The sequence below is a fragment of the Xyrauchen texanus genome, chromosome 43 (assembly GCF_025860055.1).
Source record: "Xyrauchen texanus isolate HMW12.3.18 chromosome 43, RBS_HiC_50CHRs, whole genome shotgun sequence".
Classification (NCBI taxonomy): Eukaryota; Metazoa; Chordata; class Actinopteri; order Cypriniformes; family Catostomidae; genus Xyrauchen; species Xyrauchen texanus.
Window position 1 is genome coordinate 10122451 of NC_068318.1, and position 26382 is coordinate 10148832.

Genomic DNA, 26382 nt, shown 5'->3' on the forward strand with positions numbered 1-26382 from the left:
CATTTACATGCACACCAATATGCTGATAACTCCCAAAAATACACTTATTTAAAAAATGAGACTGTAAGAATTCAGTTTTTACATGAGATTTTAAATAATCTTGTAATTCTCTGCTTTTGACGTCAAACCATGATGAGATATGGATAAGTTCATTGGATAAGCCAGTACAAGTGCCGGTAAAAGTGTTTACATGCAACTCGAAATTGGGGTATTGGACAAAAATCTACCCGTGTTACAGCCTTACACCAATAAAGCAAAGCAGTTTAATGTCAGCTATATTGGAGTAAAAATGTAAACATTAAATTATTGGTGTAATGTAAACGCTTTAGTCAGACTAGAAACATATCAGTCCAATTATTCTTATAAGCATTTGTGGTTGACATCAGAGTATTGGTGTGCAAATAAAGACATTCAATACTTTCTAAATGAAAACCTGTTATAAAAATGTGCAGCAAAATTGAGCTTTGCACATAGGTTTATTTACTTTAGACAGCAGTGCTGTTGCCTGTAGGGCCAATTGACCTGTAGTGCTCTGTGGCTGTGCAGGACTGACTCTTTGAACTTGAATAGTGTTGTTCAGACAGCCCTGCTCCAGGGACTGGTAAGGAAGTGAGGAGAGTGCTCTGGGGGAAATTGGCCTAAATCAGAGGGGATGGACCCTCCAGCCCCTGAGGTCCATGACATTACACAGCCACAATCTGGTTTTAAAACACACACCATACCACCAGATTAAGACAAGAGGTGGTTAAGACAAGAGGTGGTGATGAAGTGCATGACTGAAAACACCTTAACAACAAGAATAAAGGGTGAATGTGTGACCCAATGAACACCTTTCACAGCTACATCACTAATTACAACAAAATTAATAATGTTTATCTCGATCTACACATTCATATCAAGAATCATCCAACAATTACTTTGATTTAAATCTCACAATCCTTAAGTACACATAACACAGTACCAATTCTTGGTTCATTTCGAGTTGAATAAATGATTTGCATTTTAGTATGTTTTCCATTCAATAAAAAGTACCTGCTGATGTGTGTAATTCATTCTGGAATCGTGCTACACTGGTTGCGCTCTTTGTTTTGTGGTGTATATTCAAAACAACTGGCTCATTAGAGTCATTTTTTGGGAATCTGACTATACATATGTACTGTATGTTTTCGTGCTATAGATTCAAAAGAACCATCTCACAGGAGTCATTTGATCAGGAATTGTGCTACACTGGACACACAGTTTTTCTCGCTGTAGATTAAAAAGAACTGCCTTTTAAGTCATACATTCTGGAAGCACACTAGACTAGTCGTCTTGTAGATTTAAGTACCTGCTCATAAGAGTCATTTGTTCAGGAATCGGACCTCACTGGTCATGCTGTATTTTTAGGGCTCTTGATTCAAAAGAACTAGCTCAGGAGTCACTTGTTCAGGAATCAGACTACACTTGTAGCAATGTATGTTTTGCGTTGTGGATTTAAAATAACCGTCTCATAACATTTGTTCTGGAATCGAACAACACTGGTCGCACTGTATGTTTTGAGCTGCTGTTTCAATAGCCATGTTGCACTGAGTGGTAGTACAGTAAACACTGTCAACAGTATTTAAATATGGTAGGGTATTTAGTATAGTTCTGGTATTATTTATAAAATGGTTCTGAATAAGAACCGATTCTTGGTTCCCAACCCGATTAAATATAAATGTGACTTGTTTGTTTTCAATATTATTGTCTGTGGAAATCGACAGCATGGCACAGACGCTGTCAACAGAACTTACCAGTACATGTTTTAAAAATAAAATATCAGTAGATCAGAATTCACAGACAGTATCTTGAATTAGGGTAATCTGGTAAATGTGTTACACTCTTATTAAAATTACTGTGATTATCACTTCTAACAAAACATTATCACATTTTAAAATGAACACTAATGACTTTCTTACAATGGAGCAAATAATGTTCAAATCAGAATTTTTGAGTGCCACATTACCCCATATCTCAGACTGCCCCAATTCACCCTATCATCCAACTTATGCTGTACCTTATGCAGCAAAATGCAACCTGCAGGCAAAGGTTAAATTAAATCCTTTTAATTCAATAATATGTATGGAGTGAAAAAAAATTATTGACATTTCTACACATTATGTAAGGACAATAGTGCTACCACTGGCATTCTGTATATCTTTTACTGTCCAGTATGGTCTGCTGCTGGTTGGGAGAAAGGAGGCGGCGGACATGATGTTCAGAGGACATTGACTGGCCCTCTTCACCAGTTCCAGAAGAACACGCGGCTGCCGTGCTTAGATGGCTGTAGCTCGGCCTCTATGGGAGGGTTGGGCTCAGGTCTTGGTCTTGAATGGTATGGGTTTTCAGGCAGGGGCCGTGTGGTTACCACCTTGGTCACCTGTGGGAGAGGGCCAATGAATGAAAGCATGGAAACACCAGAAGTGAAGAAGATTTATTTTTCTTTTTTTAAATAGGTTGACCAACTTTGGACAGGTCTCCTAATGCAGGCCTTTCCCAGCCCAGTTTCTCCATCACACAGCTATCAAACTCCTGCTGCTGCTTACGACAGTGGCGCAACTCAGCCAGGTTAGAGTAATCCAGACAGGTCCAGTACTCTGTGAAGGACTCAGCACAGTTTCCTTTTATCTGCCTGCAGGATAACAACATGTTAGTATAGCACCATTAACCACTCTCAAAATACAAGACTTTTTGAAACCAGCAAGTCAGGTCTATCAACTTCCATGCAAAGTTTAGAAAGTGTCACAAACATTGAGGCAAACCAAGTACCTGAAGAAATTGAGTGCACATTCATTAACTTTCCTCCCTTCATTTAGACACTTTCTGGTATCCTTCTCCTCCCAGTGGCACAGCATGAATTCTTTGTTGGCCTTGTTACAATGAGAGCCATAATGATGAGCAGCAGCCTTCAGTACAGCTGATGATACATTAACCTGCACAGAGACATTACAACAGCACAGACCTTAACACACAGAATGCACATTTACAAGCCTCTTTCTGAATAATGCAAGTGGATATAAATGACATTATTTACCAAATCAAAGAACACATATGAAATTAAAGAGAGCATAGCTACTTATGCAAATAGTGTGATCTGCAATTTCATCATTTCCATTGATATTACCAAGAAATACAAAAAGAATATGAATATAGTCAGTGCCTGCCATTACACCCAATAACCAACTGTGGCTCTATAGCAGTCCTGCTAAAAAAAGAGCTGCAGATTCTAGTCCTATATTTAATTGCTGAGTAGAACATATCGTTATAAATGTAAGTAACGCAGTTATAACGCAATGTAAATAAATATATCATGTATATATGTAAATTCACTCATATTTAATTAACTAACTTAACATGCCCCTACCTTGCAAATACATTACCACTTGCATCATACGCCATTATATGTTATGATGTCCTATTTTTTATACTCTTACCTTGTTTTATATTCTGTGTCTCACTGTAATGTTCTGTGTGCACGTGTTTCTCCTGTCACCAAAAAAAAAATAAAACAAATCCTTGCGTACGTGAGAACACTTGGCAATAAAGCTCATTCTGATCATCATTGAATATAGACTGTTAGCTATCTGCTAAAACCAAGCCAAGCACACCTCACCAATCAGTTTCCCGGTGCTTTCAAATCGCTACTGTCTTTCTCGAGCTTAAAGCTGCGTACACACTGCCAGCGACTTTATCGCTGCAGGTCGCCAGTGGCTGGCGGTGAAGTCGCTAGTGGGTGTTCCTACTACTGGTTGCCTAGTAACGTTTATAAATGACATTCACGGATGTCATTCCATTGCTGTTGACAGCGAATCTCTTTTCTTGCCACTAAAAACAAACATTTTGGAGGGAAAAGACTAAATATAAATGGAATCAGTACATAAAATGCTTTATAAAAGCATTTTATGTACTGATTCCAAAGATGAATGAGAAAGATGATATCAAAGATGAATGAGAAACAAGGCGTGCTGTTTGCCATAGCGGCTGTTTATCTGCGGCGAAAATGCAAATGCCGGTCTGTCTGGGTCCATAAAATCCCCGCGATCTCAGATACACCTTTCCACACAGTATTTTTCTTAAAAATGTCCTTGAACGTGGGAAGAGACATATCATAGGGCACTGGAACATTTCTAACATCAAGAATGAGCCTTTCATCCATCTTTCCGTTACTGCAGGAGCTGAGAGAGAGAGAAGGATCACGTGAGCTCTCCCGTCGTCTCTCCTATTGGCTGTCGCTTCCGTTAGTCGCTCCAAAGTTGAACTTTTCTCAACTTTGTCGCGTCGCTGGACACGCCCACATCTAGCGCCAACGGTCGCGACAGCTCGTGTCGCCGGAAGTCGCTGTGCTCGCATTGAAAATGAATGGTATTGAGTTGCTGTCGCGCGCGATGTCGCTGGCAGTGTGTACGCACCTTAACAAACCTGTATACAACGCCAAGACTAGTTGTATGCAATGTTTATATTAACTGTACCGGTTAGTGATAGTGACTCTTCAACAACTTCAGCATAGCACTTGGTAAGTTTTCCAAATTTTCAGACGTACCTCTTCGACGTTCAGCTCCTGCGACGTCGGAACCTCAACCACACCGGGCATGATGCGACTGTTAATGCTCTAAAACAAACCAAAATTAGATGACAGTTCACAGCACAACACAACTCAAGGTCTCCATCTGCAGCAGGACGAGGCCGCACGGAGAAGGTCAGCTAGATGCGCGTGCGCGGAGTCTTTCGGGCGGTTATCTATGATGTCGTGTGTGGAAACTGGCGACATTTTTACACCATCTTGGCTCTAAACACCATGCGAAAGTGAAGACACTATAGAGATTGCTAAGACATGTGACCAACTGGGCGGCAACGTCATCAGAACGCAAAGAATTATGGGTATGTTTGGCCAGTTTACATGGGCTGGCATCGCATAGCAGGCTAGTGTTCTGGCATGAAAATAATAAAAAGCGTGAAAAACAGAATATAAACCTAAAAAATGCAACGGTCTAAAGAAAACATTGTCGGACCACACCGCCTAAAACTAAGTCCTAATGCAAAAACGAGGTATGACGAGAAAATAAAGGGAATCAAAGTGACTGTGACTGGTCAGGGGATGTCAACCTGTTGCCCAACTTTCAGCACCCATATATATACAACTATATGATATTAAATGTTAGTGCATACACACAAAGTTTTCAGTAACTTCAAGTCGCTGCAGCAGGCCCAGGTCTTTTTTACAGATGGATGGGTCCAGGACCTGGAGATTGTAAAAGTCGGGCAGAAAACTCGTCCGTTCAACGGTATGCTAATGTTTTAAGCACCACACTCCTCGCGCGATCGAACAGTGGAAACATAAAAACATACTCCATCGTTTTGTTCATAGGAGGACATCATTCAAACTGCAAAGTGTTTACTTATATTTGTGTCCAGCCAGAGAAGAGTTATGGCAATGCGATGCTTGCACATGTCTGTGACTTATCACCCACAACCTTCCTCATACATTTCCAGTTGTCTTTTCTATGGAATGATATTCCGGACATTATTCAAAAGGAATTGCAAATTGTATTTGCAATTGCGTTTTCAATTTGTGGACGCATAAAATGTGACATAATCCAAACGCAATTGCAAATCGCGCATTACGGTTTGCATTTTCGTTTAAGCGAACGCACAGTGACTGCCAGATTTCAAATGGAAAAGCAAAGTCCGTTTGCAACTGTGTTTCCCATATCTTACGAGTTTTGGCCCTGTCATATTTAAATAGCAATTTCAATTACCACATCTGCTTTTTCACTTTCTCAGCGTCGCGTATGTAGCCAGCCAAAACTCAAATGGAATACTTTTTTTTTTTTATTGCAATATTAACAAACAGAACAAGACGATACATACAAGAAATATAAACAATCTTTCAAAACAAAAGAGAAATTATGGTTCAGAATACATTAAGAGAGGAAATGTGAAAGAAATTTAAATATATTCAACAATAGTCTAAAAAGAAAAGAGAGTAAGAGAAGAAAGAAAAAAAAAGAAGAAGAGGGCACAAAAGAAAAAAACATTAAGAGAGAATATTAAACATGGCACTAATTCTGGATGTTTTCATTGCTTTCTTGTTAACAGAAGTTGAAATTGTATTTAAATACATCTTCAATTCTTCTTTGAAAAAGCTAAAGTGGGGTTTACTTTTCATATATTTACATTTATGGATATGAAACTTTCCAATATATAAAAGAAGGTTTATACAAAAACATGCATTAATTAGATTCTTGTCTTTAACATAAAATCCAAAAAGAATGTGTCTATATGATAAAGAAAAGTTACATAAAACCTTTTGGACAATCAGAGCATCAATATTGTTCCAGAAAGACCGAGTAAAAACACATTCCCAAAACAAATGATCAACAGTTTCAGAGGAGGCTTCACAAAAAGAGCAGGAAGTATCAATATCATTTCTAAATTTCTTTAAAAAAGTATTTAACTGGATCAAATCTATGAATAATTTTATAGGATATTTCTTTAACTTTATTAGTTAGAAAGAATTTCTGAGGAAGTGACCAAACATATGACCATTTAATATCATCAAAAAGGTTATTCCAATAAGAAATGGAGGAAGGAATTGAAGTAACAGGGTCCAAAAATAATGACCTAATTTTATAATTGGATTTATGTATTGAAAAACAAACAGAACCAACCACAGTAGATTCAGGGCTAGGGGGAGAAACAGAAGTCACTGTAGCACTATTATTGTTTCTAAACAGCATACAGATTTCCAAAGATATGGCCTTGAAAACTATATTCAATTCTTTACTAGATACTGGGAATTGGTATCCTGAAAGAAAATCGGAATAATTAAATAAATTACCTTCACTATCAAATAGCTGGTTTACTAATATCACCCCATTATTGAACCAGTTTTCAAGAAATAAAGATTTCCTCTTATGAAGAATATTACAGTTGTTCCAAATTAAAAAATTGTGTGGCGAGAAATTATGCTTGTAAATAAGTTTCCAAGCCATAAGCATCTGCTGATGATAATTGGAAAGTTTGACAGGAAGTTTACTAATTGAATAATTGCACATTAAAAGAAAATGTATACCTCCTAATTGAGAAATAATATATCTTGGGATTATACTCCAAATAGAAGATTGATTGTGAAGGAAACGTTTAAGCCAATTAATTTTTAAGGTATTGTTAAGAGAATCAAAATCAATGAAATTTAAGCCACCTTTATTATAAGAATTCAAAATGACTGATTTTCTAATACTCAAATGGAATACTAATTCCCTTAGTATTTCCATTTCCGATGCCTTACACAGAAACCTGTCAATCAGGGTCAAGGGTGGGATTATGCTATGGGGCGTGTTTGTCTTGGGAAGTGATGTCACTCACAGTCGACGGTCAAGAGGTGATGCCCTGAACAGACGCCGGTTTATCAAATCAAATCAAATCAAATCACTTTATTGTCACACTACCATGTACACAAGTGCAACAGTAGGTGAAATTCTTGTGTGCAGTTCTGAGCAACATAGCAGTCATGACAGTGACGAGACATATACCAATTACAGTAAACAACATACTTACACAAAACAATTTACATATCAAATGTACACATACTTACACAACACAATAATTATATACAATGTACAGTAAACAATACACACAATATACAATACAATAAGTAGGAGTATATGAAATATATATATATATATATATATATATATATATATATATATATATATATGAAGTAGTATATTGAGGAGAATATGTTGACAGTCCAGTGTGAGATTATAGATGAATAAAGTGCAGTGCTAATTATTGATCCTGATAGACTGTGAGTGATGTCACTTCCCAAGACAAACACGCCCCATAGCATAATCCCACCCTTGACCCTGATTGACAGGTTTCTGTGTACGGCATCGGAAATGGAAATACTAAGGGAATTAGTATTCCATTTGAGTTTTGGCTGGCTACATACGCGACGCTGAGAAAGTGAAAAAGCAGACGTGGTAATTGAAATTGCTATTTAAATATGACAGGGCCAAAACTCGTAAGATATGGGAAACACAGTTGCAAACGGACTTTGCTTTTCCATTTGAAATCTGGCAGTCACTGTGCGTTCGCTTAAACGAAAATGCAAACCGTAATGCGCGATTTGCAATTGCGTTTGGATTATGTCACATTTTATGCGTCCACAAATTGAAAACGCAATTGCAAATACAATTTGCAATTCCTTTTGAATAATGTCCGGAATATCATTCCATACTTTTCTATGGACTCTTTATAAATGTCTTCATCTAAATGTATTTACATGTTAACTATGTAAAGAAACTGAAATTAAGTTGGTTGTTACTACTATTTAAGTTATGTAATTGTGTTTGCAACAAAATAACACAGATTTTGCACAATTCTTCCTTAATACATATAAAGGAGGCAGAATTTCATTCAGTCTTTGTGTATTTTATTTACAGAGATGGCTAAAAATCATTACATGTGAGAAGTGACATTACAAAATCTTTTGAAAAAAACATATTTACATATTAGATGTGAGCATGGTGTTTAATTCTAACATGACGGCTTCACAACAATACTTGGACACATATTGGTCAAAGCACAGCACACAACCACAATTTTATCCAGCAGTTTTATCCTCCCCCTCACAAGGCACCACAAATCCCAGGCGTATTGTGTCATTTAATATGTTAAACTTAGAGCGCATACACCCTATCACTCGCTCCATGTGGATCCTGACATGAGCTAACTTCCTGGTCTGTTCCACATTTTTTGCATTAAGTTGGTGATGGCCCCTGGTGAAGGCAGGTATTTTCAGTGTAGCACCCACAAGGGCAACACTTTCTTTAATATCAAATCCACGGTCCGCTAACACTAGGTCTCCAGGCAGGGGTTCTGAAGAAAGCCACAGTTCTCGGTGTTCTGCTTTTTACTGGTTGCAGGTGTAGTGTTGTCTGACAGTAACAATAAAAATACATTGTATCATATCACAACCTTTATTCCAAATTAATCCAGATTAGATATACACAGGGGGCAACATATATTGTATTCTTTTACTATTTACCTGGGTATAAAGGTGCTACATTATCCAACTCAGCCTCAGGACCAGTGTGGTCAGTGCCTGGCGATGGAGGTTGATTCATGTGAGCTTCCAACTCAGCCTCAGGACCAGTGTGGTCAGTGCCTGGCGATAGAGGTTGATTCATGTGAGCTTCCAACTCAGCCTCAGGACCAGTGTTGTCAGTGCCTAGCGATGGGGGTTGCTGTTGTTGTGAACTCGTCGCTCTTCTCCTAAACCACTTGAACCGGTCTGTGTTCGTAGCTTTGACCTCAGTATGGCCGAGGTACAGAGAAGGGGCCCAGTCAGGATTACACTCCAACATTTCATAGGCAGGTTAGCCTGCAAACACAGTCACCAAATAAATTGCTATGTAGCCTAGATGTACAACATTTAAAACTGATTAACGTTACGCTTTAGTACATTGGTAACTTCAGCTAATTTTCTAGCCATTTCATACTAGTTAACAGTTAACATTGGCTTAACGTCAAATCTAATGGTCTGGTTAAATCAAACAAAACACGCTGGTTATTTGCCCACAATAAAACATTTACAGAGAGTAATTGTACCTTTGTGAAAATGCTTTGAACACACCATCATGTGTGGTGGAGTGTTATCAAAGGTAATCTTGGGCCTCCTTACTGCTGCTATCCATGCCATTCGTCAGCCTTTTGTCACCTCTGAAACATGGCTTGTACTATTATTTTTCCAAGCTGGAAAACGATAAAAGGATTTTCCGTTCTTAAGCTTTATGCCACTTCTATCGTGAGAACGACTATTGCAGTTTATAACACAGCAGGTAGACGGTACCTTGAACACTGCGTTCTTCCCTCCATGCAATCAAGTCTGGCGCCTTCTGTTTGTGCCGCGGATTCCCAAAATGCTTTGCGTTCACCACTGGTAATACGTCACGATGACATCACATTAGCAATCTCTATTGTTATTGGGGGGCTGCAGAATGTTTGAATAGGTCTGAGGTCTAAATTGTGTTTTAATGGAAACGCACCACGTTGCTGCTGCTTCGATTTTGAGCAACATGGAGTTTATGGGTAGTAGTTATAATGGAGACTACAAGAACAGCAGTTAAATTACTGTTATAACATTTTAATGTCTTATCGTGTGAATCTACTTTTATTATAATCCCTTTTACTTGCAATATGTTTGACTGTAGTTTAATACATATTATGTATTTTTAGGCTTGTGCCATTCAGAACCAAATTGAGAATGCTTTTTAAATTCCAGTTCTATTCATGAAATGCAATTGAATTTGAACTGAGGTAGCAGGATGTTGAATTGTAGAATTTATTATTAAAATATTATTATTACCTTCAATTTAGAGAGACCCAAAGAAGAAGAAAAAAGTACTTCTGATACACTTGTTAATTATAAGTTGTTCCCTAGCAACCGGGCCAGTTTAGTTGCTTAGGAGACCTGGCTGGCGTCACTCAGCACGCCCTGGTTTCGAACTCATGACTCCAGGGGTTGTAGTCAGCATCAATACTGAGCTACCCAGGTCCCCACATGTTTCTTAAGTAAATCGAATTTATGATCATTTAGGCCAGCATAAATGGAAAACTTTTTTAGATATACAAAAATGTATCAGTTCATTAAATTTTATTGACTTAAAATGTGTTACACGAATAACATTTAACAACTAATAGCAAATTGTTTCAAATTAACATTTATATGATTGTTTCTTCTTAATTTAATTGGCTAAAAAAACGGTGTAATGGTGACTTTACACTAGGGTGGACAGACGTCCCTTTTTTCCAGGACATTCCTGTATTTAAGCACTTTTTCTAGTGAACCAACTTATTCTGAAAAAATTGTGTTTCGTCCCGTATTTCCCCTCTCCTCGCCTATGTGCCTTTCTCAGTCACGTGAGTATTCTAATCAAAGGTAGCCAAGGATAGGCCTATGGCTCAAAAAACCAATAAAAGCATACCGTGTTATTTGATGTACATGATTGTATTGAACTATCCAATCACAATCCCGTATCAAGAGACATTAAGTTAGTGAACTGATTGAAGAGTCAGTTTGAAAGAGAACACAGATGAAATTGTGACTTGAAAAATGTAAAAGAAGCATGCATATACATTTAAAAAGAGTTTACATTTCTTAAAAAAGGATTCATAGACAGAGCCTGGTAAAGTGAGGTGTGAGATTTGTTGAGCTCACTTTTCCATCGACCATGGACCATATACACCTACATCGCGCAGCATGTTCATACAAAAAAGCATGTGGATGCTGCTAAAAGTAAGTGTGCCACACCAAGTATTAGAAATTTTTCCAAAATCTAGTTCCAAATCTAACAAGGTGCAGGCAAGTGAAGGAATTTTGCTTATCATTCATTCTGTTGTGTACAGCCATAGTTTTGCATATTTATGACCTGAGAAAGGTTTTGCAGGCCAGGCTGGAGGAATCATTCATACATTTTGACATTAAAAACCAGTTGGATGCCCTGGTTGAAGCTGGTGAAATGCAAGCAGATGATTTCTTTTGTGCAGTCAGAAACTTTTATTCAGCATTGGTGGATTTCCTCAAACATTGTAGCCGCTCATTGGAGAACACAGGAAAACTTGTGTGGGCCCTACTGAGAGACATCCCAGAGTGGAAAGACATTCAGAGCAGCCTCGAACACTTCTACTCCAGAACCCCCGCTCTCAGTTTGATTGTATACACGGCTGTGTATGAGAGATGGACAGATGTTTTTCGTGAGCTGGAAAGCAAGACCATCAACTTCAGAGTCTTAGCCAAGGTTGTGGAGTTTGTTTTATTCCTGCCTGGGACATCTGCATCTGTGGAGCGTGTGTTCTCATTAATGAACGCAGCATGGACATCAGATAAATCTCAACTCAGTGTAACTGTCATGAAGGCAATGCATTTCGTACGTCTTAATTTTGGACTGGAGTGCTCTTCATTTTACGATAAACTCTTGAAAGGCAAGCACACACTTATAAAAATTTGCTGCCAGCGAAAAGTACAAGGTGACAACAGTTACAGATGCAGATGCACCCTCTACTTCGCATTGATCTGTGCTTAGGTAAGGAGACGTCAATGTAATTTTTGCTGGGAGGAGCCTGTCCTGTTTTCCACAAGCAGGAATCTGGTCACCCTACTTTACACAAAATGACTATTTACAGTAAAACAGTATAAACAATACTTTACAAGAGCTATAATCTCAATTCTTCATAACAACTAATGAAATGCCCCAATAGGTTCCTTTTAACCAAACAAACATGCTTAAATTATTAAAGTGCAAGGGCCTATGGATATTTCCCACAACCTCAGTTCTATACTTATTTGAGTTATTAGTGTTTAAAATCTTTTTTGTTTTTCAAGGAACTCAAAATTATTCATTTACTTTATGTACATATGTAAGTTCAACTTATCATTGATATTTTTGTGTTGTACACATTAATGTAAATTAAGTAAAGCTAAAATTGTATAAATACTTTATGTATGTTTCTGAGTAGAAGCAATTTATTTTCATACAGGTGAAACTCGAAAAATTAGAATATCGTGCAAAAGTTCATTAATTTCAGTAATTCAACTTAAAAGGTGAAACTAATATATTATATAGACTCATTACAAGCAAAGTAAGATATTTCAAGCCTTTATTTGATATAATTTTGATGATTATGGCTTACAGCTTATGAAAACCCCAAATTCAGAATCTCAGAAAATTAGAATATTGTGAAAAGGTTCAGTATTGTAGGCTCAAAGTGTCACACTCTAATCAGCTAAACACCTGCAAAGGGTTCCTGAGCCTTTAAATGGTCTCTCAGTCTGGTTCAGTTGAATTCACAATCATGGGGAAGACTGCTGACCTGACAGTTGTGCAGAAAACCATCATTGACACCCTCCACAAGGAGGGAAAGCCTCAAAAGGTAATTGCAAAAGAAGTTGGATGTTCTCAAAGTGCTGTATCAAAGCACATTAATAGAAAGTTAAATGGAAGGGAAAAGTGTGGAAGAAAAAGGTGCACAAGCAGCAGGGATGACCGTAGCCTGGAGAGGATTGTCAGGAAAAGGCCATTCAAATGTGTGGGGAGCTTCACAAGGAGTGGACTGAGGCTGGAGTTACTGCATCAAGAGCCACCACACACAGACGGGTCCAGGACATGGGCTTCAAATGTCAAACGTCTTACCTGGGCTAAAGAAAAAAAGAACTGGTCTGTTGCACAGTGGTCCAAAGTCCTCTTTTCTGATGAGAGCAAATTTTGCATCTCATTTGGAAACCAAGGTCCCAGAGTCTGGAGGAAGAATGGAGAGGCACACAATCCAAGATGCTTGAAGTCCAGTGTGAAGTTTCCACAGTCTGTGTTGGTTTGGGGAGCCATGTCATCGGCTGGTGTTGGTCCACTGTGCTTTATTAAGTCCAGAGTCAACGCAGCCGTCTACCGGGACATTTTAGAGCACTTCATGCTTCCTTCAGCAGACAAGCTTTATGGAGATGCTGACTTCATTTTCCAGCAGGACTTGGCACCTGCCCACACTGCCAAAAGTACCAAAACCTGGTTCAATGACCATGGTATTACTGTGCTTGATTGGCCAGCAAACTCGCCTGACCTGAACCCCATAGAGAATCTATGGGGCATTGCCAAGAGAAAGATGAGAGACATGAAACCAAACAATGCAGAAGAGCTGAAGGCCGCTATTGAAGCATCTTGGTCTTCCATAACACCTCAGCAGTGCCACAGGCTGATAGCATCCATGCCACGCCGCATTGAGGCAGTAATTAATGCAAAAGGGGCCCAAACCAAGTACTGAGTACATATGCATGATTATACTTTTCAGAGGGCCGACATTTCTGTATTTAAAATCTTTTTTTTATTGATTTCATGTAATATTCTAATTTTCTGAGATTCTGAATTTGGGGTTTTCATAAGCTGTAAGCCATAATCATCAAAATTATATCAAATAAAGGCTTGAAATATCTTACTTTGCTTGTAATGAGTCTATATAATATATTAGTTTCACCTTTTAAGTTGAATTACTGAAATTAATGAACTTTTGCACGATATTCTAATTTTTCGAGTTTCACCTGTACATTGTGGTTGTTGATCTAAACGAATCGGTTTTTTTTTCAGTGTTGTGCAGAGCGAAAAGTAAGACAGTTTGCTTTTTAAGTAAGAGGCTTCTCACTTAATGAGATCTTATCTCTTTTCATCTTATCTCATGTTGACCTTCAAAGGATGGAAGGAATGGGAGAGTACACATTTCCTACTCAGACCAGATATCTCAGAGAGATGAAAGACGGCATGTTCCATGGAATAAGAATGCTACACTTTCCCACTGGAAGCAAATGTGAGGGAACTTGGGAGAAAGGAATATCCAAACAGGTCTTTACACCTGTGCTAGTAGCATGCAATCTTTGGCTGTTGATAGTTCTGCTGTCAGTCAGGGCAGGGGCATCAGAAGTTTCTGGGGGAACTTGAAAATCTTCAGGAAAGGCCATACTTTACCCACTTTACCTGACTACCACCCCTGAAGTAGTGAGCTTGAATCTAGGGTGTGCTGAGTGACTCCAGTCAGGTCTCCTAAGCAACTAAATTGTCCCGGTTGCTAGGGAGGGTAGAGTCACATGGGATAACCTCCGTGTGGTCACTATACATGAAACAAGCACAGTTGTCAGAAATTGGTCGACTCGGACAGCCGAGTTTATACAGTTTAGCAGTCTGTGACAGGGCAGAGGGTGGGGCCAGTTTGTGATTCTACACACCCGGCCCCTTATCAAGTTAATCAAGCCTCCGTGAGGGATAAAGGCCAACTGTGGATTGTGGTGCATCCATTAGAGGGTGGAGGAGTGGCCGAGGACCAAGCTACGGTGTATCAGAGAACCGGTGAGTAAGTGTTTTTTTTTTCTCTCTCCTCTCTGTCTACATTCACGAAGGCATGGATGACCTGCTGGCAGATGGGGCTTAGGGCACACCCTCCTGTGGGGGGGGTTGTACGTCATGTGAGATGTATGGCCTGAGAGAACGAGGGAAGAATGTGACAGGGCGGAGGGCGGGCCGGGTTGTGATTCTACACACCCAGCCCCTTATCAGGCTAATCAAGCCTCCAAGAGGGATAAAGGCCAACTGTGAACAGTGGTGCAACAGAGAGAGAGCATTTACAGGCAGCTGTCCATCATCTGTGTGTGTTGTCTGTCATTTGTGTCTCTTGGTTTAAGTTCTTAATTAAATATAATTTATATTGTCAAGCCGGTTCTTGCCTCCTCCTTTCCCTTAATCCCTTTACACAGTCATTTAACAAAAATATTTGATCAAAGAATACAACGATTGACCAGAATCAAGGATTCCAGAGACCCATGTAATATGTTACCATAATGCTACACCCCGAAGCAAAACCAAAGCAGGAGAAAGTGTGAATGTCTCAGTGAAGCTTGACAGGTAGGCTAGTTCATTCATGTGGACTACATTTTTTTGTTGTTGTACATATAGGAAAGGTAAAACATTTCTGATGGCCTGGTGTACAGACAGACTGACTGGGATTGCTGTGACGGCAATAACAGCCGGTTCTACTCTGAGAGGTGTGATGGCCTAAAACCAGCAGATATAGTCTGAAATGATTGTCCTTTGTCATTTAAAGATTAGCAAGATGATGATTTTCTAAATGTTTAAGAACAAAGAATGTCTCATGTTTTAATTAGCAGAATAACAGATAACTGACCAACACCCTCCACATGTCATACCTGATGGCTGCTATGACAGCGATCATTAGTCATTAAGACTATGATCACAGAGTCATTAAGACTATGATGGCACTTTTTGCAGGAACACAGAATAGAAGCCTTTATTTTGGTCACACATTATACATACATTTTTGCATATATACAGTGAAATGTATTTGTTTTCACATATCCCAGCTTAGCTGGGATCAGTGTGCAGGGTCAGCCATGATACGGCACCCCTGGAGCAGATAGTGTCAAGGGCCTTGCTCAAGGGCCCAACAGTGGCATCTTGGGGCTTGAGCCCTTGACCTTCTGGTCAGTAACCCAGAGCCTCACCCGCTGAGCCACAGTATACTGAGATACACAGTAAGAGAGTGTATCATGCAATCCCATAGTGTGGGAATTTTAAAGGAATAATGTGCAATAATAACAACCCAAGAACACACTTCTTTGACCATCAATTTCTAACATAATGATTTCCGTGAAATCACAATATATATCTTAATCCAATCCTTATCTCAGTCCATGATCTGCAGTACTTTTTAGCAAAAATTTAGCATTTGGTTGTACCACCTGGAACACATAAGAACAGCATTATAGTGGCATAAATGGATTAGCTAAATGCGTGTAGATAGTGTAGCAAACTATAGGACTGAAGATTGAGCAGTGAGATTGTAAGATAACTAATTTGTAGGTCTTTTCTCCCAGCCAGACATGCCTCTGTGCTGTAGTCATTTGAATTGTTTTCAAGGAAAATGTAAAACACATTTTCCAGTGCCCAAAGTGGAATTTCTGATATGAGGTGAATTAAGTATGTCAGCCTTATAGATAGGAATTACAGTCACTGTGCCAGTATGTCCTATCAGCAAAATGCATAGCAACGTCATTGATTAGAGAAGATTGTGGAATTAATACCCCTTGTGCTCCATGAATTCACTTATTGATTGTGTGTATTCAGTATATGTTAAATATGTTTAAAATGATGTACACTCACATGTGTGCATTATCTGTCTATGTGGTTGTCTGCACATATCCATCATAACAAACACATACATAAATAGGATTCCCTGATATCACATTCCTTAAAGAGGTCATGTCATGAGGAATCACATTTTCCTTGATATTTTGACTTATAAGAGGTCTTTCTACTATAAAAACCTACTGTAAATTTCAGAATTCAAAACTTAATCCCCAATGCCATAAAAGCATTAATTGAAACCAAGCTGCCAAACCACCTCATTCTCTACTTCTGTGACTTTCCTACATCACTAGGGGTACTCATTAATGTATGACTGCCTCTACAGCAACAACATCAATGCCTACTTTCCATCATCGCACCCTTGGCCCGCCCTCTGGCCCTGGGACTCAGTTCATAAACACAGAGAGAGAGAGCAGGACAGTGTGGCCTAGTGTGGTCTACATATTCCAAAACACCAACTGGGATCCATCTACACTATTTAAATTTGTTTTTGTATATAAACATGGACTACACAGACATCTTTGACTGTTGTCATGTCTCTGGCGTTGCTTTTAAAAGATTCAGTGTCAAATTACAACTCAGTTTTAAGCCATTCATTTACGTTCAGCTACTGCCACTTATTATTGTGTGCACAAACTGTTCAACATACTGTTCTTTCACCCATCTGTGCTATTTTTAATCATTGGTGTGTTGAAACAGACAATAAATAGACGTCTTCAACCATTTTTATGTGTTTATGGCAATGTGCACTTCAGTACAGGATTATACTGGAAACTGATTATACTGTGCATCTTTGTTGTGATTTGGACTATCAATATACATTATGTGAATGTTTATTCAGTGTATTTCAGCATGGATTGCTTGTAAACCAGTCATAAGGTGATTAAAGTTTTGCAAATGAGTTGTCATTGAAGGATGGAGCAGTAAAAACACTATTGGACCCAAAGTAAACAGTTCCATTCATGAATATTTCAAATGGTATGACTGTTTGATAGTTTATGGTGCTGAAACCTTTACTACACCGGGTGCACCGTGTATTTGTGTTGTTGGCAGTAGTAGCGCCAGCACAAAATAGAACGGGAGATTTGTTTACAGCAATGGATGCTTCCATGGTAGACAGCATCATTGATTATAATGGGTTCTATTGCTTTTGACACTACGTGCCTCTCGAGTCCAGTTGTGCTTGAGATGAACAGTTTAATATATTCGGATACAATGTGTTGGATGTGCGTTATGTGTAAACCCTGAAATGTAGTTTTATAATATTGTGGGATTGTTCATTCTTTTCTGATTGAATTTCAAATATGGCTGTATTTGAGGGGCTGCACAATGTTAGCCAATCAGAACAATGGGCGTTTACGTTGAAATTTAAATGAGGAACTGAGGCCAAAAGTGAGCATTTAGACAAAGTAAAATAACAGGGTGGAAAACGATCATATTACAAAATTCTGACTATTTTGTTGGGAGAAAAAAAACTTCACTAACATTATCTGTGGACCTCAGGGAAGATAATAAAACTATTAAAAAAGAGCATTTCATGACCCTTTAAGCCCAAAGTATACTTCGGTTAGACCCAAATTTACTACATGATGTGTGATGCAAGTTTTGTTATCAGCTGAGTGCTTGAACACTGTATGTGTGCATCCTGATTTTTCTAACCGTGCATGCTCTGAACATGTAGAATGCGCTAGAAGTAATTACCGCTAAACAACAGATGACGACGGTGGAAATGACAACATTGGATGTGCACGTCAAGAGGAGTGTATTTGTATAACAGGTCTGAAGGAATATAAATATATCATTATGGGTCTAAAGTCCTGTAGAAAAATAGTCTAGTATCTCATAGCAGTCGTAGCGCACATGCGCCAACTGCCTGTAGAATTAAATTAAGTATACTTTGAAAAATGAAGTATACTTTGAAAGGCTAGTGTTCAACTGTATGCAGATCCTAACCAAATTATACTTTGGGCTTTAGATATACAAATATATAAGGCTCAGCATCACTCTTTTACCTGCTTCCATATCAAGGTATCTATATTTAGAAGGATGCTTGAGAATTTCTTGGCAGTTTACTGTATTTTCCAGTATTGTGAGATACATAATTTGGTAAACACTGTCTAGAGCAACTATACGCATCACGATCTAAATCCCCACCTTTCGTCACAGTCTGATTTTGAGCATGCGTGTCTATTTCATAGATCTACAGTTACTATAACCGAGAAAGACAGTTACATCCTGAACAGATGTCGGAAGATTTAGTATGGAGAACTTGTAGTCATTTTCTTCTGAGACCGAGGCAGAGCTCATAACAGCTCTGTTATTTAAGAGTGATTTGAAATCTGTTTATTGATATTGTAAAGGGACAGAGTCTGTGAGTGGTAAAGGACTAGTAGCAACATGGTGATGCTAATAAAATTTGTCTTTGGGCTGGTTTTCTTTCTTTCAACATCAGGCCCACATGGAAGTCTTGTCGGAACACCCATTATTCACAAAGTTCGATGCAGTCCCTGCCCCTTGAGTATTCGTTTATTAAATATTTATATTTATATAATTATGCTTTCAACTTCCAATAAGAGTGTAGTACTATCATCTCAATTTAATTATATTACACAGAACTCCACAGATGTTCCCCTAAAATAAGAACAGAAACTGCAAAAAAGTCAGTCTCTGTGAAGTCATCATTGTGCAGGAAATGCATTCTCGAAGTTGTGGTGCTTGACTTCCAAGTTAAGACCCTAAGAACATTGATTTGTGTATGCATGTCTGCATAATAGACAGTTATATGTGTTTCTTTGTGTTCGTTCTCATTTCTATGCGTCAGTCACTCCATGGCTCTATTCAGGGTTAGCAAATAATCTTGTCACTTCTCAATGATCAGATCATTTCCAGTCCTGTGGGATTACATCCTCACCACATGCGGCTGGAAAATGAGAGCAAACATCAGAGACTAAGACTTACACAAGAGTGTTGAGCTGTCACATCAAACCACATCTTGGTTATGACTGCCACGTCCTAAACATCCACATCACAGACTTTCTGCATTAACAATTTTGTTCTTAGCAAAAGCTTGCTTACTAAGGCCACTTAGACAATAGCAGAAACATCACATAAGTGGTACTTACCAGTAGTGATAGAGCAATATAACAGTCTGGTCGAGAAATCTGCCAAAATTTGGCCATTTCGAGATTATCACATTGGTCAAAAACCATACTCGCTTGGCAGATTAACAGAAGTGTTGGCTCTCCCTTGTGTCAGATCCTAACTCTACCAGCAGCCTTGTCAATGGATAGTGCATAAATATTTTTTTCTAAATAATTTGTGAATTAAGAGAACAAATTGTGCAACAATTGTTAGGCTTAAATTGTATAGTTCCAAATCACATATACTGTATATTAGCTGTATATCAGTAAGAGTAGCAAGGCCATGAAAATATCAGGAAAATAACTGCCCATTGGCAACTCTTACATTAAAGTGTATTATATAAGGAATATCGTGCATCCTATGGATTTATTTGATCATCTAGAGGTGATTGTACATTTGTCAAAATGGATGGAAGATAGAATTTATTGCCAGTAGCTTCCCTCCAGGATGAGGGATCACAGAGGCCACAGAAACTGAAGAGGCAAACGAAGAGGAACCACGTTCCCTGTGAGAGGATGTTTTTGGGAGGAGAGGAAAGAGGGACAAGTCCAACTACAGCTGTGAGGCAGATAAACAGTAGGATCCCGGAGGCAGGGATGACAGGGGGTGGCAAGCCCAGGCAGCAGCAGCCCATTCTGGACAGGAAGGCATGCGGAAATGCCCAGGCTGTTGGCCAACACTGGAGATGGTTGAAGAGCACAAGAAAAACAGATGGTAGGAAGCCTACCTTGGAGGAATCTCTATGCACTGGTCATCTGAAGCCAAGGAGGGTGGGTTATTACAAGCAGCCGTTGCCTGCATATCATTTAGGACTGTCCCTTTGGGATGGGCACAAGGCTGATTGGGTCTCCTCCATGTGCCCTGTCTGCCAGCTTCCCCTTGTCCCCAATCCAGGCAGTGCAGTAACTGTATACTCTTAGCATAAGCCCTACAACTATTGAGCCATGTGACTTAAAAAAAATGCATACAGATGTTAGTGGTGCATGCAAAGGCAAGCTTCGCTAGTAATTTTGCTCATTCTTAAGCCAAAAGTATACTTTGGTTTTTACATTTGCTAGCATCTGCGTACAGCCAAATGCTCAAGTCTTTCAAAGTATACTTAATTTAACCATATAAGCATATGCAGGCGATCGACGCACACACACTACAACTGCTATGCAAAATTGGACTATTTGTCTTTAGGAGTTTTGACCTATAAAGATGTCTGTATAGCCTTTCAGACTCTAATTTAACAAACGCAGGTATTTCCTGACCTTCTCACACATGCGTTCTTGACGTGCACATCCACTGTTGTTTTTCCACCTTTGTCTCCTGAGTTAACCCACATTTACGTCATCTTCTTGCACTACTTTGAGAAAGCAATGGTCCAATTGTGAGCGTTGCCATCTGGTAGAACTACTAATTAGTGCAAAGAATTCCAGGTGCATACACAGAATATGCGTACAGAGTAGCGGGATGCACTAGGGACGAGAATATTATAGAGACTTGGGGTGTGCTCATTTGACATGAACAGCACCACAGCAACCATCCAGAACACCTTAGCAACCACTTAGCAATGTGTTAAAAAAAAGCACTCCAAACACCTTAGCAATGCCCTGTCATCCAGCAACAACATCCTAGCTTCGTGGTGAGTTTTGAACAGGAATGCACCACTTGTATTTTCTTAAGATTTAAAAATCCAGTTTTAATTACAATGCTAAATACAACAACACAACTACCACCACTTCACTACACCATTCTCCTTAAGGGACTTTACTAGAGAGTATATAACCTGTGCTCAGTTTGTTCATGGCCTGGGAAATCTGGAGACTATCACAAACCAGCCACGCATTTCTACTGACTTGAGAACCAAACGGTGATGTATTGGGTAACGTGGCTACATAATAGTTTTACTTGACTACTTCATCTGCCCACAAACAAACATGGTGCATCACAGTGTTTTTGTACAGCTTTTACTCCTGTTTTTGAGGACATATTTAAACAGAGTGAAATTAAATCAGCTTTATTACATTGCTCAACAAGCTTGCCAAAGTCAACATCTACGCTCCATATGACAGTTAACATAATTACATTATTTGGTATGAACTTTTTAATGTGGCTTATCTTGCTAAGTACCATAAACTGTAACAGTGGAATCGTAATCGCATTGGTGTAGCAGATTATTATTTTTGGAATCTTTGCCATTGCATATAATATTATGTTTACGACTTTATTGAGAATTCCAATGGTTTACTTAGATAGCAGCAGTCTTCCAAACAACATGAGTATTCCCCTCAATTAACAAAACAATGCAACAGGATGAGAAGAGTGTAAGGAAAGCTAGTAAAGTTGGCAAATGTAATAATTTACTGAGATCAACTATCCTGGATGCCGGCAATTCTGTGTTTGTCTCAAGCGTGACTGACTGAATTTAACGCCCTTGTTAGTTAGCTGGCTGGTCAGTGTCCAAGCAATAATTGCTCTGTCCATTGCCACTTTTGCTTAAGTCCTTCTTATGGAAGTTTTCTAGAAAAAACATCCAACACATCAAGCATTTTTGCTCCATTGGAGGAATCACAGACGATAGGCAGAGATCCTGAAGCCATAAATGGAAATTGCGGCTCTGTTTGGAAGGAAACACTTTTCCTATGATTGTATTTTAAGGATTAAGATAAACACCTTCTAACAAGGTGCCATTAATGCTTCCCTCCTTCTGACTCCTGGGCTTTGATGGTGGTAGAATGTGTATCAAATTTATTAGACCACCTGAATCAGGGTTTAACATGAGCCACAGGAAAATAGAATCAACTAAACGTAGGACTAAACTAGAATATTACTAGAAACAGATAGAAATGTAGTCTGTATTTCTTTCTTTTTTTTCACAAGATACTGGAAGCAAAGACTGAATGCAGCAAGTATGAATAAAGTCATAAGGGCTTGCCCAAACTACTACTCCTTATCACCGGTCTATTTAAAAACAAATACAAGAAAAATAAAATAAACATAAGTAATAGATGTACAGATGGATAAATTGGTTAATGGCAAAAGGAGATGATTTTTGACTATGTTTTTTAAGGTATGACAGTGTATTAACCAATTCATTTCCATTAGTTTTCCAGTCATTAATCATTTTTAAAGACCTTTAAATGATCTCACAGTGAAATCAGAAACTGCAAGTTGAATTTTCTTCTTTTCTTGTCACACCACAGGGGAAAGAAAAGACACTGGAGCAGATGAAAAATGTCAATTTGGAGATTGTACTTGTGGGTGATTTGGCATAATGTTGCCAATCCTAAGGTACCGGAACTCTCAGAAACAACATGCTGATTTCCTGTGTGAATATATTGGTTTTATTCTATTTTTTGCTGATTTATATATTCAATATATCTGTAACATTTTAGGATTTTGTTAATTTCATGACTGTTTCAGAGCTGAAATAACAATCTTACACAATTCCCTGATATCCCCATGACCTTGATATAAAATTGCTATTTGGCCTACAGATGTACTGTGGGGGGGGTGGGGGGTTCATAGAGCCCATGACAATGGATTGTGCAAGAGAGCAACTTGTGGCACAGATTATCGACAAATATTTCCTTGAATAAATAACCCTTAAAATACATTTTGTTGTCCTAATTGTGTTTCAGAAGAAAAAAGCAAAGGTTCTCCACACTGATATTTGTGCCCATGTACATTATTATACTAAAAAGTTAATAGATTTTTTAAGCTTCTATTGATCTTTTATAGATATACAGACTAACTGTTACTAGGTTATATTATAAGCATTACTGTCATTTAAATTGTAACAACTTTAAACAACTATAATAGTAAATATTCCTGAGCCATTTTGCCCATGACAACTGATACTGAGTATCTATTATTGTATAAAAATGTATGCGAGTGACACGTTTGCTCTAAAATAGCTTTGTATTAGCTTTTGAATTTAACAAGTACATGAATACCAGGCAAACAATAAATCATGAGGTGGTAATTTCGTGCAAATATAAACGTGAGAATTTGGTCCATTTACCATTCCCGTTTTCAGAAACGTAATTGTAGACCGACCCTGTCCATCAGCCATTGGTTGGAGCGCCCACTGAGGTGTTAAATGGTTTAAAATAGTGATGAAATGTTCCTCTCGAGTGTGACCTCCATGTGGAGAGCTTGAGGTGGGAGAGACAGAATGAAGTGAGACGTTAGCATGCAGCTGTCGCAGAATGGCGCGGTCGCGTGTTAGAAAAGTCTCAATTGCCGCGCGCGGGAGCCAGGTAGAAGTGGCGGGAGGCGCGTGGAGAGACCGTTTAGGGCCATCGCGTGTAATTACCGACAATCAGAGGAGAGCTTAAGACCTGTTCTCAACAATGGGCCCAGTTCGCCATGTTCATGGGGGTGAGCGCTCAAGTGCGTGCAGCTGCGCGCTCACATTCAGCACCAGCAGCAGAACTACCTCTCGCTCCGCAATTAGCAACTCCTTTCAGTTTTAACCATTTAAAAAAGCGGTATATTATCCACTGTTTTTGGTTGCGGAATCATCTCTAGGAAGGAAAATGAAAAAGGGAGCGATTGATTGTCGCGTGAAGTAGGCTGCTGAAAGCGAATTTTCATAATTGTTGTCTTAATCCTCCACGTAAAAAATGTAAATTGCCTTTAACCGCATATGAATGAGTTTGACATGCATTTTGGAGCTCGATTTTTGACCAAACAATCTGAAGAGAATAAGACTCATTTATTTGCATGAAGCCTTTCTGGTTTAAAGTAATTCTATAGTCCTAAAGCATTTTTACACTAATCAAAAGAAGTGAAATATGTCTATTATTTCCCCTGGATGACAAAGAACAAGAGTGGATTGTGCGTACCTGCAGGAAGAGCTGTGATGAGTTCACTGGCCATCCAAGAACAAGCACGCAATGAGGAGACGTGAGAATACTGACACAAGAAATATGAATGCAATCTGAATTGCATTTCAATGCTGCTTTGTGACGTTCATTCGTTTATGCAAACGTGTTGTGAAAAAAGATCGCAATATGTTTTGAACTAAAAACGATTCATACATATATTATGAAAGTATACATACAATTAGGACACCAAGTCGAATTTATTTAGCATGTTTGAGACGGTAAGAGAGAATGCAGTGACAACTGTTAGATGGTAACCCACAAAATGTTGACTTTATAAATGTATACTTATGTCTGAAGTCATAAAACCCTATCCATGCATTAAATTTATATTATATTTTTAAATAAACAATTGTTTATAATGAGCTAGACTTATAACAAAATAACAATACTTAATTGACATTATTGTTTTATTATTTTGTCATTATTTTCAGTATAAACACATACTAATAGCTACATCAGAAATGAGAAGAATATCATTAAAATAAATTGGGTTTTGAAAATCATTATGTGCATACTTTTATTGTAATATTTAAATTATATTTGCCAAGATTGTATTGGGGTTTGGGTGCAAAGTACAGCAATAAAAAAGAATAAAAAGATTCAAGTGATTGACTGTTGCGTTCACATTCGACAGTTTAAAACAGCTCAGAGTTCCACTGTCATGATTTAGTCCGATTCTTGCTCAGCTTGACAAAAATGACAAAGTCTTTTGCATTTAAAAATGTGTGGACGAGTGTGCATGTGTGTTTGTGGGTGAAAAAAGCGTAGGTTGGGATAAGATTAATTCTCAGTATGTCCTTTGCTTTGAAACAGAACACGGGATACAAGATCAATCCTGTGATGTGGGTTGACAGGGTATTCCTGAATGTGATGCGGATGGAATCAGTGGTGGAGTCATTACTCCATACACTGACCCGTGAAGGGTCTTCCAGCTCCTCCATCAGCCCGTGATTGCTTCCTGCTACATGTTTAGGGTGCACACACAGACACAACACTGACCCATACGTATATACAAAAAAATACATATACCCTGCAGTCAAATGTTTGGAAACACTTGACTTAATTCGTTTCTTATGATCAAAAATAAAAATTCAAACTAAAAGCTTATGCTTAAATAATTAAAATTAGTTTTGTAGACATATAAAGTGGGCTTCCATGTGAATTTCTTCACAAAACTGAATGTTTTATTATATTATTATTATTATTATTATTATTGGATAAGTTGTACAGAATAGTGGAGGAAAAGAAGACAAATGTCCAGCACACATGTAAACCCCTTTAATATCTCAAGATGCACATTATGAAGTTGGTTGAGAGAATGTTGAGTGTGCAGAGGTGTAATTTAGACTAAGGGTGGCTACTTTAAAGAAGCAAAAATATAAGAGAGATTTAATTTCTTTAACCCTTGTGTGACCTTTGGAACATTTTTGTCTTTTTCATTTAATTATTTTATTTGTGTTTCTTTATCATTGTGTTAATGCCAACGGCATACATTTTGGGGGAATTTTGATATTTCAACCTCAGTTCCTAAAATACATCTATAATACACTGTGTACACAAAATAGTTACACTCAGGACCTTAAGGACAAAAATCTCCCATTAAAACTACAGTATTTGATTTCAGTGCCTATAAAGCATAAAATCAT

At 38.4% G+C, this 26382-nt stretch overlaps 1 protein-coding gene across 1 annotated transcript; it reads right to left on the reverse strand.

The window, feature by feature from the left end:
- Window positions 1-2149: 2149 nt before the first annotated feature.
- On the reverse strand, window positions 2150-3688 carry LOC127636197 (NADH dehydrogenase [ubiquinone] 1 alpha subcomplex subunit 8-like). Its single transcript, XM_052116621.1, has 5 exons — window positions 3627-3688; window positions 3453-3504; window positions 2788-2951; window positions 2485-2650; window positions 2150-2398 (listed from the first exon to the last, which is right to left on the reverse strand). The coding sequence occupies exons 3-5, from the start codon at window positions 2871-2873 to the stop codon at window positions 2261-2263; spliced, it is 390 nt and encodes a 129-aa protein (XP_051972581.1). The 5' UTR covers window positions 2874-2951; window positions 3453-3504; window positions 3627-3688; the 3' UTR covers window positions 2150-2260.
- Window positions 3689-26382: the final 22694 nt, after the last annotated feature.